The 13244-nt window shown below is 39.7% G+C and overlaps 1 protein-coding gene across 4 annotated transcripts in view; it reads left to right on the plus strand.

Moving 5' to 3' along the window:
• dcc (DCC netrin 1 receptor) overlaps nucleotides 1-13244 on the plus strand; it is a 706325-nt gene that overhangs the window by 178007 nt on the left and 515074 nt on the right. For all 4 annotated transcript variants that reach the window (XM_061980597.1, XM_061980596.1, XM_061980599.1 and 1 more), the window contains exon 2: nucleotides 9367-9723. In XM_061980597.1, coding sequence (XP_061836581.1) covers nucleotides 9367-9723 — 357 coding nt within the window. The remainder of the gene's footprint in view (nucleotides 1-9366; nucleotides 9724-13244) is intronic.

Genomic DNA, 13244 nt, shown 5'->3' on the forward strand with positions numbered 1-13244 from the left:
GTCTTTGCTCCACAGTAAGTCTTTGCTCCACAGTAAGTATTTGCTGTCGTCCAGCATTCTGTTTTTGTTTAGTTTGTAGCCACTTCAGTTTTAGTTTCGTTCTGCATTGACTTCCTTAAGATGCCTTTTCTTAGGGGCACTCACCTTTTGTTTATTGTTGGTTTAAGCATTAGACACCTCTTTACCTGCACGCTGCCTCCCGCTGTTTCCGACATCTACGAAGCAATTAGCTACCGGCTGCCACCAACTGATATGGAAGAGTATTACACGGTTACTGTGCCGAGCCCTAGACAGCACCGACACTCAACAGCAACAAATTATGTGTTGTTGTTAATAATAATAATTACTGGTTTGCGAAATATATTTTTAAACCCAAATAGGTGATATTAGATAATCTCCCACGGCACACCAGACTGTATCTCACGGCACACTAGTATGCCGCGGCACAGTGGTTGAAAAACACTGTAGTAGGGGATCAAATATTTTTTTCACTCAGTTTTACTCAATCAAATATAAACAAAATGTTCAACCTTTATTATTATTTTTCTTTCGGCATTTCTTTCTTCAAATAAATCCAACATAAACATGTAATATCTTTGTAACGGGGTATACGAACTAATTCAGCATCAAATTAAATACTTATTTTCTGTACAAGCTCTCTGATTCAACTCATAAATGTGTCACAGGCTCTGGGTTAATTGGAATCATGACTTTAGGCTTATGCATATTTAAATAATTAATATATAATAGTTCTTAAAAGTCCTTCTAACTCTGACTGTGCAACGTCTACATAGGTTGAATTTGAATGTTTAGAGGCCTCAGTAGAAAATATTATTTTCTTACTGAAGACGTTTGATCATTTTCAATAAGAGGCTGTTTTATGATGCAACTTGCTGCACTTACTGTAGCCTACGCTGAGACTTCCCGGGAACGCCCGTAGGCGCAGAGTGACGTTTTGGACCATACAAACTGCCTCTCTGATCAGGATGAAAGCCTGTTTAGCGGCGTCAACATCAAATGCAAGAAAAAGCCTGCCGCTCGCTGCCATCTGAGCCCTTTTGCAAGATTATACATAAGAACACTAAAACAAACAGGTGAACACACAATAAATGAAATATATGTAATACAGAAACGTTCTATGGGGTGGACGTACTGACGAACAAGAATATTTATTATGTTGACATGATGACATCTAATGTAAAGAGAAAAGTACATTTCATATTTAAACTGATACGGTACCAATTTGTGGTACCTGGTAATCAATTCCTGTACACACAATGATTAACTTTTAGATGTGTTTACAGGGTTTCCACGGTTCATTAAAAAGCATTGAAAGTAATAATATGGATTTTATGAAAATGAAGGCCTTAAATGGCATTAACAAGCATTAAATCAATCAATCAATCAATCAAAGTTTAAATATAGCCCTAAATCACAAGTGTCTCAAAGGGCTGCACAAGCCACAACGACATCAGATCCTACATCAGGGCAAGAAAAAACTCAACCCAATGGGATACAATGAGAAACCTTGGAGGGGACTGCAGATGTGGGGACCCCCCGCATCTTTTGGGTGACCGGTGCAATTGACGTCGAGTGGATCTAGTTAATAGTGTGAGAGTACAGTCCATAGTGGGGCCAGCACGGGATCTTCTTGAGTGGAGACATGTCAGCAGCGCAGAGACGTCCCCAACTGATGCACAGATGAGTGGTCCACCCCGGGTCCCGACTTTGAACAGCTAGCGCTCATCTGTGGTCACCCAATAACCTCTCCATGCAAGAGAGGGGGGCAGAGCATAAAAGAGACGGCAGATAAACTGGTCTAAAATGGGGTGGGACCGCTCGCTTATACATACAGAATACACGGACATCACCTCACTCGTCGCGACTCACTAGTGAGAAGCACTACTACCACTTTTTTTTTTTTTTTGTTTTGCTGCAGCTGTTACATATACTGTAATATTGTACATGGTAATTAGGATTTGTTATATATTGTATATATTATATACAAATATAATATAATATGATAATATAATATATCTGTATATATTATATACTGTATATATAATATGTACATTTTACATACATGCTATATTTTATATTGCTACTATGATGCATTTTTAGTCTACTTAAAGGCCTACTGAAACCCACTACTACCGACCACACAGTCTGATAGTTTATATATCAATGACGAAATCTTAACATTGCAACACATGCCAATACGGCATGTGTTGCAATGCCGTATTGGCATTGCAACACATGCAATGTGTTGCAATGCCATTTGGGGTTAGCTTACTAACCCCAAATGGGGTTAGTAAGCTAACCCCATTTGGTTAGCTTACTAAAGTGTAATTTTAAATTTCGCGCAAAATATCCTGCTGAAAACGTCTCGGTATGATGACGCCTGCGCGTGACGTCACGGATTGTAGAGAACATTTTGGGACAGCATGGTGGCCAGCTATTAAGTCATCTGTTTTCATCGCAAAATTCCACAGTATTCTGGACATCTGTGTTGGTGAGTCTTTTGCAATTTGTTCAATGAACAATGGAGACAGCAAAGAAGAAAGCTGTTGGTGGGAAGCGGTATATTGCGGCAGGTGTTGTGCTGGATAACGCACCCCCGCCGTAGAATGCACCCCTTGACTGGTGTGCCGGATAACACAGCCGGTGTTTCATTGTTTACATTCCCGGAAGATGACAGTCAAGCTTTACCATTGGCCTGTGGAGAACTGGGACAACAGAGACTCTTAACAGGAGGACTTTGAGTTGGATACGCAGACACGGTACCGTGAGTATGCATGCAGCTGCGGCTTCCAAACATTTGATCGCTTGCCCGTACGTGCGTGCCGCTATGTCCATGTCACGTACATAACTTTGGGGACTTTGGGGAAATATATGTGCTTTATGAACTTTGGGGAGGTGAACAGTACTTTGGGCTGTGGGATTGAGTGTGTTGTGCAGGTGTTTTGAGTTGTATTGGCGGGTTATATGGACGGGAGGGGAGAGGTGTTTGTTATGCCGTATTAATTTGTGGCATATTAAATATAAGCCTGGTTGTGTTGTGGCTAATAGAGTATATATTTATGTCTTGTGTTTATTTACTGTTTTAGTCATTCCCAGCTGAATATCAGGGCCCACCCGCCTCTCACAGCATCTTCCCTATCTGAATCGCTCCCACTGCCCTCTAGTCCTTCACTCTCACTTTCCTCATCCACGAATCTTTCATCCTCGCTCAAATTAATGGGGAAATCGTCGCTGTCTCGGTCCAAATCGCTCTCGCTGCTGGTGGCCATGATTGTAAACAATGTGCAGATGTGAGGAGCTCCACAACCTGTGACGTCACGCTACTCGTCTGCTACTTCCGGTACAGGCAAGGCTTTTTTTATCAGCGACCAAAAGTTTCAAACTTTATCGTCGATGTTCTCTACTAAATCCTTTCAGCAAAAATATGGCAATATCGCGAAATGATCAAGTATGACACATAGAATGGACCTGCTATCCCCGTTTAAATAAGAAAATCGCATTTCAGTAGGCCTTTAATACTTGCATTATCCTTTCCATTCTTACCTTTCCATCCTTTGAAACTGAGCTACTGTGTGGAACAATTTCCCTTGTGGATCAATAAAGTTTGTCCAAGTCTAAGTCTAAGTAATGGAAGTTAGGTGGAAAAGAGATTAATATTTCATCGTCCAACTGAAAGAGCAACATGAGCCCATCAACACAGACGGATGAACGAGCAAGTATGCCGTGAGGGCATTGGCAACAAAAAAGACGACAAAACAAACCACCCTACCCAAAGTTTCCAATTGGGGAAATGTAGATAAACAAACTAATCTGAGCGTGTCAGTAAAAACAAGCAAAATTGTTTTAATAAGGGTGGATCAGTGTGGGTTTTTATGGTCTTAAAAAAACGTTATTATGGTCTTACCTTTACTTATAAATGAAGTCCATGCGCAGCTCCTTTTGAACAAAAGCATCAATAACTTGTTTATAGAAGTCTTCCTTATCTTTCTTCAGTTCTAAAAGTCTCTCTGTCTTGATGGAGATCTTCCTTTAAGTATTACCTCCTGCTTCGATTGAAAGTCCAGTTTAGAAAACTGTTTTATTTTAGATATGTAATCCTCCATGTTAAAAGTCCAGAAAATAAACGATCGCTGCTAACTGTTGCTTGTTGTCACTTCTTCTGCAGCCGAGTAGTCGCAAGAATGATCGCTGGGATCACTACCGCCCTCTACCACCAGGAGGAGGGATTACTGCGAGCCTCACCCAGTGCGTCTTTTGCAGCCGTTTTATGATTGCTCAGCACAAGAAATACGTTACACACATACAGTTGTTGACAAAATACACTGTACATTATATACCTCAGCTAACTAAACTATGGAAATGTATAATATAATTCATATAGCAATAGGGTCTCACTGCACAGCAGGCCAGCAGTTAGCCGAGTCATTGCGCAATCCATGGTGAGGCGCATTGTCAGTCTTTCTAGTTTCCACATCAGAGAAGTTTAAGTTGCATTTTGAATTGCAACACGGTCATTGTTAATTGCAATTTCTTGATGTTTTGGAAGATTGTCACACTGATGTGAGGTCAGATTCACCATTAGAAACACTGCAGCAGAGTCCTATTAGCCGCAATGAAACTGCAGTTCCAACTCACCTGCAGATTTCATTGCAAAATCTATAAACCATCACCGTATCCGTAGTTTTCCTTTGTGTTTTACTACCTTTGTTGTCTAAACAATCTCTTTATGGTGCGCTCACGCTACAAACGTGGCTTGATCAAAGTGTAAGGCCGCCTCGGGGATACAAATTGGCTCTTGGCTATAAATAACACCTTGTGCAGAGCAGTTTAGCTCCACATAAATGTGCAGGAAAATGGGCACCGCTTGTATTTTGATAAAACGTGTTGACAGACAGGCAGTAAAGCAAATCTGCTGTTGGGGTAAACAATGCTTGTTTTAGTGCTGCACAGAGTACTGTGAGTATGTTGTGAGTATGGGCACAATTTGGGGTATTTAAATGGGAACTGCACTTCTTTTGGAATTTTACCTATCATTCACAATCCTTATGTCATGCATTCTAACTCGTAAATAAATGCGATTAAAAGTCAGCTTACAATGGAGCCAATGGGAGTCACTGTATTCTGCCTATAAAATGCTAAAAAACATCCAAACTCTTCCATTAAGGTTTTATATGCACATTTTAAGCATTTGGCGGCACATTAATTTCAGAAACGCATCACAACATTCGCTTTTTCCTTCAGAACATCACTGTTTACTACTCACTGCAGATTTTAACAAGCTAACAAACATAATAATACATTACTTTCTGTATGTACACTGTCTGCTGTCATTAAGATGCCAACTGCAAGGCTGTTCATATAGTCCAATGCAGATAAATAATTCCAATGCATATTAACGCGTAATGCTTGCAAAGAAAAAAAGGGGGTGGAACCAAGCGCAGACCAGGCGTCTTTTCCTGTTTTTCTCGTCATTACTCGGTCAAATTTGGATGCCAAAGTGTAACAACTCGTCAGATTATGTCTTAATCCTTCTACTATCCAGGTGAGAGGTATTATTTATGTTCCAGAATAAACTTTTGAGCGCCGATGCGTGAAAGCAGCTCACCGCAGCCATGATGTCAAAATAGCAGCACAAACTGTTAGCTCACTGTGATCACAACACTGCTAAAAATAGTTTGTCTGCATTATATATTATAACAATGTAACTAAAACTTGGTTAATATTCAAGTGACAAAATGTAAATGGAGTATTTATGGCGCTTTTTGAATACTTTTTTTTTTAGAATTATTTATGGGAGTAATAGAGGACTTTTATTTACGTTTAATTACGAGTTAGAATGCATTAAAAAAAAAAAATATATATATATATATATATATATATAAATACAAATATGTATATGTATATATATATATATATATATATATATATACAAATATGTGTGTATATGTATATATATATATATATATATATATATATATATATACAAATATGTATATATATATATATATATTACATTACAGCCCTATATACACATATGTGTATATATATATATATATATATTAGGGATGTCCGATAATGGCTTTTTGCCGATTTCCAGTATTGTCCAACTCTTTAATTACCGATACAGATATCAACCGGTACCGATATCAACCGATATATACAGTCGTGGAATTAACACATTATTATGCCTAATTTGGACAACCTGGTATGGTGAAGATAAGGTACTTTTTTTTTTTTTTATTAATAAAATAAAATAAGATAAATAAATTAAAAACATTTTCTTAAATAAAAAAGAAAGTAAAACAGTTACATAGAAACTAGTAATTAATGAAAATTAGTAAAACTAACTGTTAAAGGTTAGTACTATTAGTGGACCAGCAGCACGCACAATCATGTGTGCTTACGGACTGTATCCCTTGCAGACTGTATTGATATATATTGATATATAATGTAGGAACCAGAATATTAATAACAGAAAGAAACAACCCTTTTGTGTGGATGAGTGTAAATGGGGGAGGGAGTTTTTTTGGGTTGGTGCACTAATTGTAAGTGTATCTTGTGTTTTTTATGTTGATTCAATAAAAAAAAAACCAAGAAAAAAAAAACGATACTGATAATTAAAAAAAACGATACCGATAATTTCCGATATTACATTTTAACGCATTTATCGCATCTCTAATATATATATATATATATATATATATATATATATACATATATATACATGTGTATATATATATATATATAAAAGGGCTGTCAAACAATTAAAATATTTAATCACGATTAATCGCATTTTGTTCATAATTAGTTCCAAATTAATCGCAGGTATAATTTTTCATCATTAATAAGTGTACCCTAGACTGATAATTTTCAGGGGGGGAGGCTTCATATTGCTGCATGACAATGTTTTAACGTTCTCTATTAATTAATGCAATGTACGGTAATTGTGAGCCTGCTAGTCATTCTGTAATTGAGGACTAGACCAGAAAATGTTATAAAAAAATTTACACAATATTTCAGCTGGCAAGAAATCGGCCGTGAAAAAAAATTGTGCCGTTATTGGAAGTTAACACATTACTATCGCGTTAATTTTGACAGCCCTAAAATATTTATGTACAGTCGTGGTCAAAAGCTTACATACACTTGGAAAGAATATAATGTCATTGCTGTCTTGAGTTTCCAATAATTTCTACAACTCTTATTTTCTTGTGATAGAGTGATTGGAGCACATACTTGTTGGTCACAAAAAAAACATTCATGAAGTTTGGTTCTTCTATGAATTTATTATGGGTCTACTGAAAATGTGAACAAATCTGTTGGGTCAAAAGTATACATACAGCAATGTTAATATTTGGTTACATGTCCCTTGGCAAGTTTCACTACAATAAGGCACTTTTGGTAGCCATCCACAAGCTTCTGGCAAACTTCTGGTTGAATTTTTGACCACTCCTCTTGACAAAATTGGTGCAATTCAGCTAAATTTGTTGGTTTTCTGACATGGACTTGTTTCTTCAGCATTGTCCACATAGGACTTGGGGAAGGCCATTCTAAAATCTTCATTCTAGCCTGATTTAGCCATTCCTTTACCACTTTTGACGTGTGTTTGGGGTCATTGTCCTGTTGGAACACCCAACTGCGCCCAAGACCTAACCTCCGGGCTGATGATTTTAGGTTGGAGGTAATCCTCCTTTTTCATTGTCCCATTTACTCTCTGTAAAGCACCAGTTCCATTGGCAGCAAAACAGGCCCAGAGCATAATATTACCACCACCATGTTTGACGGTAGGTATGGTGTTCCTGGGATTAAAGGCATCACCTTTTCTCCTCCAAACATATTGCTGGGTATTGTGGCCAAACAGCTCAATGTTTGTTTCATCTGATATCACATGGACAAAGATAAGACCTTCTGGAGGAAAGTTCTGTGTTCTGTGGTTATTACATGGATCTGGTTAAAACCATCTTTTTAAAACTTGTAAAAACCTTAATTTGGTTTTTGACGTTTTAATGATCCCCTGCAATGAGGTGGCAACTTGTCCAAGGTGTACACCGCCTTCCGCCCGAGTGCAGCTGTGATAGGCTCCAGCCGCCCCTGTGACCCAGCGAGGGACAATCGGTAGAAAATAGATGGGATGAACATTTTAAAGATATAATTAACATATCTACAACATACCCTTGTTTGCCCGTGTAGCTTAGCATGCCCCTTCTGATTGTTCTTACTCGTTGTATAACATGTTTAAAACCTCGTCCTCTAGTTATAATAGTACTTTAATTTAAATACAGTTTATTTGCCGCAATGGAGGTGATGATTATTAACTTAACCAGGCGGCTCCACACTGTGTGCTGTATGAACATACACAGTTAGCTGCTCGGTACCTCTGTCAGCCAGAATAATAAATCATCAGCCAGAGGGGATCAGCTTTTTTGATCTGCATTGAAAGGCATCAATCGGCTTAGGACATACTTTTGCATCAAAATCCGCAGATACTCTTAACTGCTCTGTGAGAACGGAAACTCCTTTTGTCAGATCCGAGCACTCATTGCCAAATGGGTCCCATGTGGCCCTACTTTGCTAATCCATACAAATATCGATATTGATACCCCCTTTGATTGATACTTGATACTTTTATCTTTTTGAACAAAAGACAGCTACCATGACCACCCTCGAACTGTGAACCATCACTGTAGACACTTTTCACCTTTGATCATTAAAGACACTTTAACTGCTGCTGTGACCCAATGTCACCTCCATATTTATACTGTTGACTGTCAATCAGAATGTGCAATAATGTTATGTTACTTACTGTGCCTTGTATATACATTTTTATTTTTATTTTTATTTTAGCTAAGTACCGTGTGACTTGTTGAAGGGTGGACTAGCAAAGTAAGATTTTCATTGTACGGCAAACTGTCTAACTGTGCACAATAAACAATCTTGAATCTTGAATCCCTTGTTACTAGTCCAAGTATCATCGATACTAGTGTATGAGATCTATTTTCTTGAGTACTCTTCTGTTTATTTTCACACAAATGTGTGTTTAATTGTGTTCATGTTATTATATTAACAAATTGTTTACAAAGTCCAGCAAAAATGTTGTTGGACACAGAAGTTTATTTACAAATTTTTGCACCATTGACTTTATTTCGCCCAAACAATTGTTCGCAATAAAATAGATACAATTTGTTGATATTGTTGTTAGAATCGGCAATACTGAGAGTGGCCTTGTATTTACTACGTTTCGAAGTGATGCCAATATTTACCCATTTTTGTGTTTTTATTTTGATAAAATAAATATTCATAAATATAATAATATGCATGCCTCTCATCTGCTCTTCCTCCTTCCTGCAGGGTATGAGGGCTCCTCGTCATCATCTTCCTCATTAAGTCCTGGACGTTTTGTGGACTTTACATTCACCCAGGAGCCTCAGGACACTGTGACGGTGCGAGGTGGCGTGCTGCAGCTCGACTGCCGAGCCCACTCAGACATGGCGACCGGAAGCCCCACCATCACATGGCGGAAGGATGGCGTGCTACTCAGTGCCTTGGTGGATGATCGGCGGCAGGAGCTGTCCAATGGATCGCTGCTGGTTGAGAATATTGTACACTCACGGCACCACCGTCCTGATGAAGGGGAGTACCAGTGCCTTGCCACACTGGACGGCCTTGGAAGTATTGTGAGCCGGATTGCTAAAGTCACCGTGGCAGGTAAGATCATATTTTCATAAACATTTAAAATGTTTTCAAGGTGTGGCAGATGACGTCAGTTGAAGTCGAACAGCCTAAAACAGGGGTAGGGAACCTATGGCTCTCGAGCCAGATGTGGCTCTTTTGATTACTGCGTCTGGCTCTCAGATAAATCCTAGCTGACATTGCATAACACGATAAGTAATGAATAATTGCGCTGGTAATCACAGTGTTAAAAATAACCACGTATCAACCAGACTACAAAGCCATCAGCAAAACCATACAGCACCAGAAGTCGCATTAATGGTAAGATGTATTTTATTTATTATTGGTTACCTTCAGAATAAGAAAAAGAGACTTATTATACCGTATTTTTCGGAGTATAAGTCGCTCCGGAGTATAAGTCGCACCGGCCGAAAATGCATAATAAAGAAGGAAAAAAACATGTATAAGTCGCGCTGGAGTATAAGTCGCATTTTTTTGGGAAATTTATTTGATAAAACCCAACACCAAGAATAGACATTTGAAAGGCAATTTAAAATAAATAAGGAATAGTGAAAAACAGGCTGAATAAGTGTACGTTATATGACGCATAAATAACCAACTGAGAACGTGCCTGGTATATTAACGTAACATATTATGGTAAGAGTCATTCAAATAACTATAACATATAGAACATGCTATACGTTTACCAAACAATCTGTCACTCCTAATCGCTAAATCCGATGAAATCTTATACGTCTAGTCTTACGTGAATGAGCTAAATAATATTATTTGATATTTTACGGTGGGCTTCACGGTGGCAGAGGGGTTAGTGCATCTGCCTCACAATACGAAGGTCCTGAGTAGTCTTGGGTTCAATCCCGGGCTTGGGATCTTTCTGTGTGGAGTTTGCATGTTCTCCCCGTGACTGCGTGGGTTCCCTCCGGGTTCTCCGGCTTCCTCCCACCTCCAAAGACATGCACCTGGGGATAAGTTGATTGGCAACACTAAATTGGCCTTAGTGTGTGGATGTGAGTGTGAATGTTGTCTGTCTGTCTGTGTTGGCCCTGCGATGAGGTGGCGACTTGTCCAGGGTGTACCCCGCCTTCCGCCCGATTGTAGCTGAGATAGGCTCCAGCGCCCCCCGCGACCCCAAAGGGAATAAGCGGTAGAAAATGGATGGATGGATATTTTACGGTAATGTGTTAATAATTTCACACATAAGTCGCTATGAAAAAAACTGCGACTTATAGTCCGAAAAATACGGTACTCTAAAAATTTTGGTCTTACTTAAAAATGCACGCATTTAGTTGTATTCATAGTTAAAGAATATTATATGGCTCTCACGGAAATACATTTTAAAATATTTGGCTTTCATGGCTCTTTCAGCCAAAAAGGTTCCCGACTCCTGGCCTAAAAATGCATAAAATGCCATTTTACGAATTACCCTATATTTAGATTAGTTCCCTTCCAGAAGGTCATGTTATTTTATTTTTTTATATTGCCCGAGATCACAACAGAAGTCATTTATCTTCCCCCGCACAAAATTCAATAACATACTTCATTGTTTTTATTACTCAAGGCACTGAAATTCATTGTTCAGGGACTTGGTGGCATTTGCACTGTGATGGACAGCACGAGTGAATTGACTAAATATATTTTGAAGAGCTAAAACAAAAAATAATAAAATATAATTGTCTTTTAACTACCATATTTTCCGGGCCTAACCCACAAGGCGCACTGCCGATGAATGGTCTAGTTTTTTATATTTTTTCATATATAAAGCGCACCGGATTATAGGGCGCATTAAAGGAGTCTTTTTTTTTTTTTTTTCTAAATTGAAAACACTTCCTTATGGTCTCATCATCGGCTGTCACTTGAAGCGAGTATGGCGGTCCTCCTGGTAGGGGGGTATCCCTTTATGGAGGATGCCTGTGCGTGACTTTGTTTAACGTGGGGAGACTGGTGCACAGAGAGTCACCACACGATCCTTGACAGATCCGGGTCAGGGTCCAGTGGCATGGAGTCCAAGACGACTGGGGGACCCTTTTCTACTGCAGCCTTCATCCGCCATCCCAGCCGTTGTGACGCTCCATAGGGTTAGCAATCATCCTCCGCCTGTTCCACCGTTGAGGTCTTGGGTTGTTATTTTCCCATAACTGGGCCCACATGGATGTGGGGGTGCCTTCTTCCGCCATCGCAGCCGTTGTGGTGGTTCTTACATCTACCGTCTTCCGCCTGCTCCGCCGTTGAGGTCTTCACCGTATCCCTGGCTAGGGGGCAGTCAGGTACTAGGCCTTTGCCAAGGGCCACCTGGGGTAACAGTAGTAAAGGGGTTAACCTCCTAGTGCCCCAAGACCCCATAAAGCATGGGTGTCAAACTCGGCCCGCCGTTTAATTTAATTTGGCCCTTGAGGCAATATCAAATTAACATTAGAGCTGGCCCGCCGGTATTTTACAGCGGCGGTGCCGCTGTAACACCGCATTCCCCGCTAATACTCATACTTGCCAACCCTCCCGATTCTCCCGGGAGACTCCCGAATTTCAGTGCCCCTCCCGAAAATCTCCCGGGCCAACCATTCTCCCGATTTTCTCCCGATTTCCACACGGACAACAATATTGGGGGCGTGCCTTAAAGGCACTGCCTTTAGCGTCCTCTACAACCTGTCGTCACGTCCGCTTTTCCACCTTACCAACAGCGTGCCGGCCCAGTCACATAATATATGCGGCTTGTACACACACACAAGTGAATGCAAGGCATTCTTGGTCAACAGCCATACAGGTGACACTGAGGGTGGCCCTATAAACAACTTTAACACTGTTACAAATATGCGCCACCCTGTGAACCCACACCAAACAAGAATGACAAACACATTTCGGGAGAACATCCGCACCGTAACACAACAGAACAAATACCCAGAACCCCTTGCAGCACTAAGGACGGGAGTGGAAGAAGTGTCAAAAGATGGAGCTAACTGTTTTAAAGACATTCAGACTTTACTGAAATCAATAACGGAGCAGCATCTCCTCATCCGGAAACAACAATGGGTCCCGTAAAAAAACGTCCGACCGGAACTCTGTAATAACTAAAGTTCCTTTGGTGAATAATGTAAACTCACTACATCGGTATGTTTTAGCGCTTTCATGGCGAGTTTACTGACAGATATAAGTAGGAACTTTACACTACTTTATATTAGAAATGGCAACAGCGGAGGATGAATGTCCCATTACAAGAAGATAGTGAAAAAGAATAAACTTATTGACTACAGTCTCGCCACGGACTACCATGGTAGACGCGGGCAATTTTTCAGGATTTATGCAGATCCCAAATACAGATCAGCAGGTACCAGAAGGTAAGAAACATTGCTTTTGCATAATATTGCAAAACAAAACGCGAGATAATATGTCTTACCTTATACGCACGCCATAATAATACTGGTATGTTGAAGCACATCAAGCGGTGCGGCTTTGTACTTTATTTTTATAGATTTTTGAGCGCCGTGTGTAATGTTCTATATTTTCAATGGAACATATAAAATGTTGGTGTTGTTTATGTGAGT

The sequence above is a fragment of the Nerophis lumbriciformis genome, linkage group LG20, assembly GCF_033978685.3.
Source record: "Nerophis lumbriciformis linkage group LG20, RoL_Nlum_v2.1, whole genome shotgun sequence".
In the NCBI taxonomy this organism is placed as follows: Eukaryota; Metazoa; Chordata; class Actinopteri; order Syngnathiformes; family Syngnathidae; genus Nerophis; species Nerophis lumbriciformis.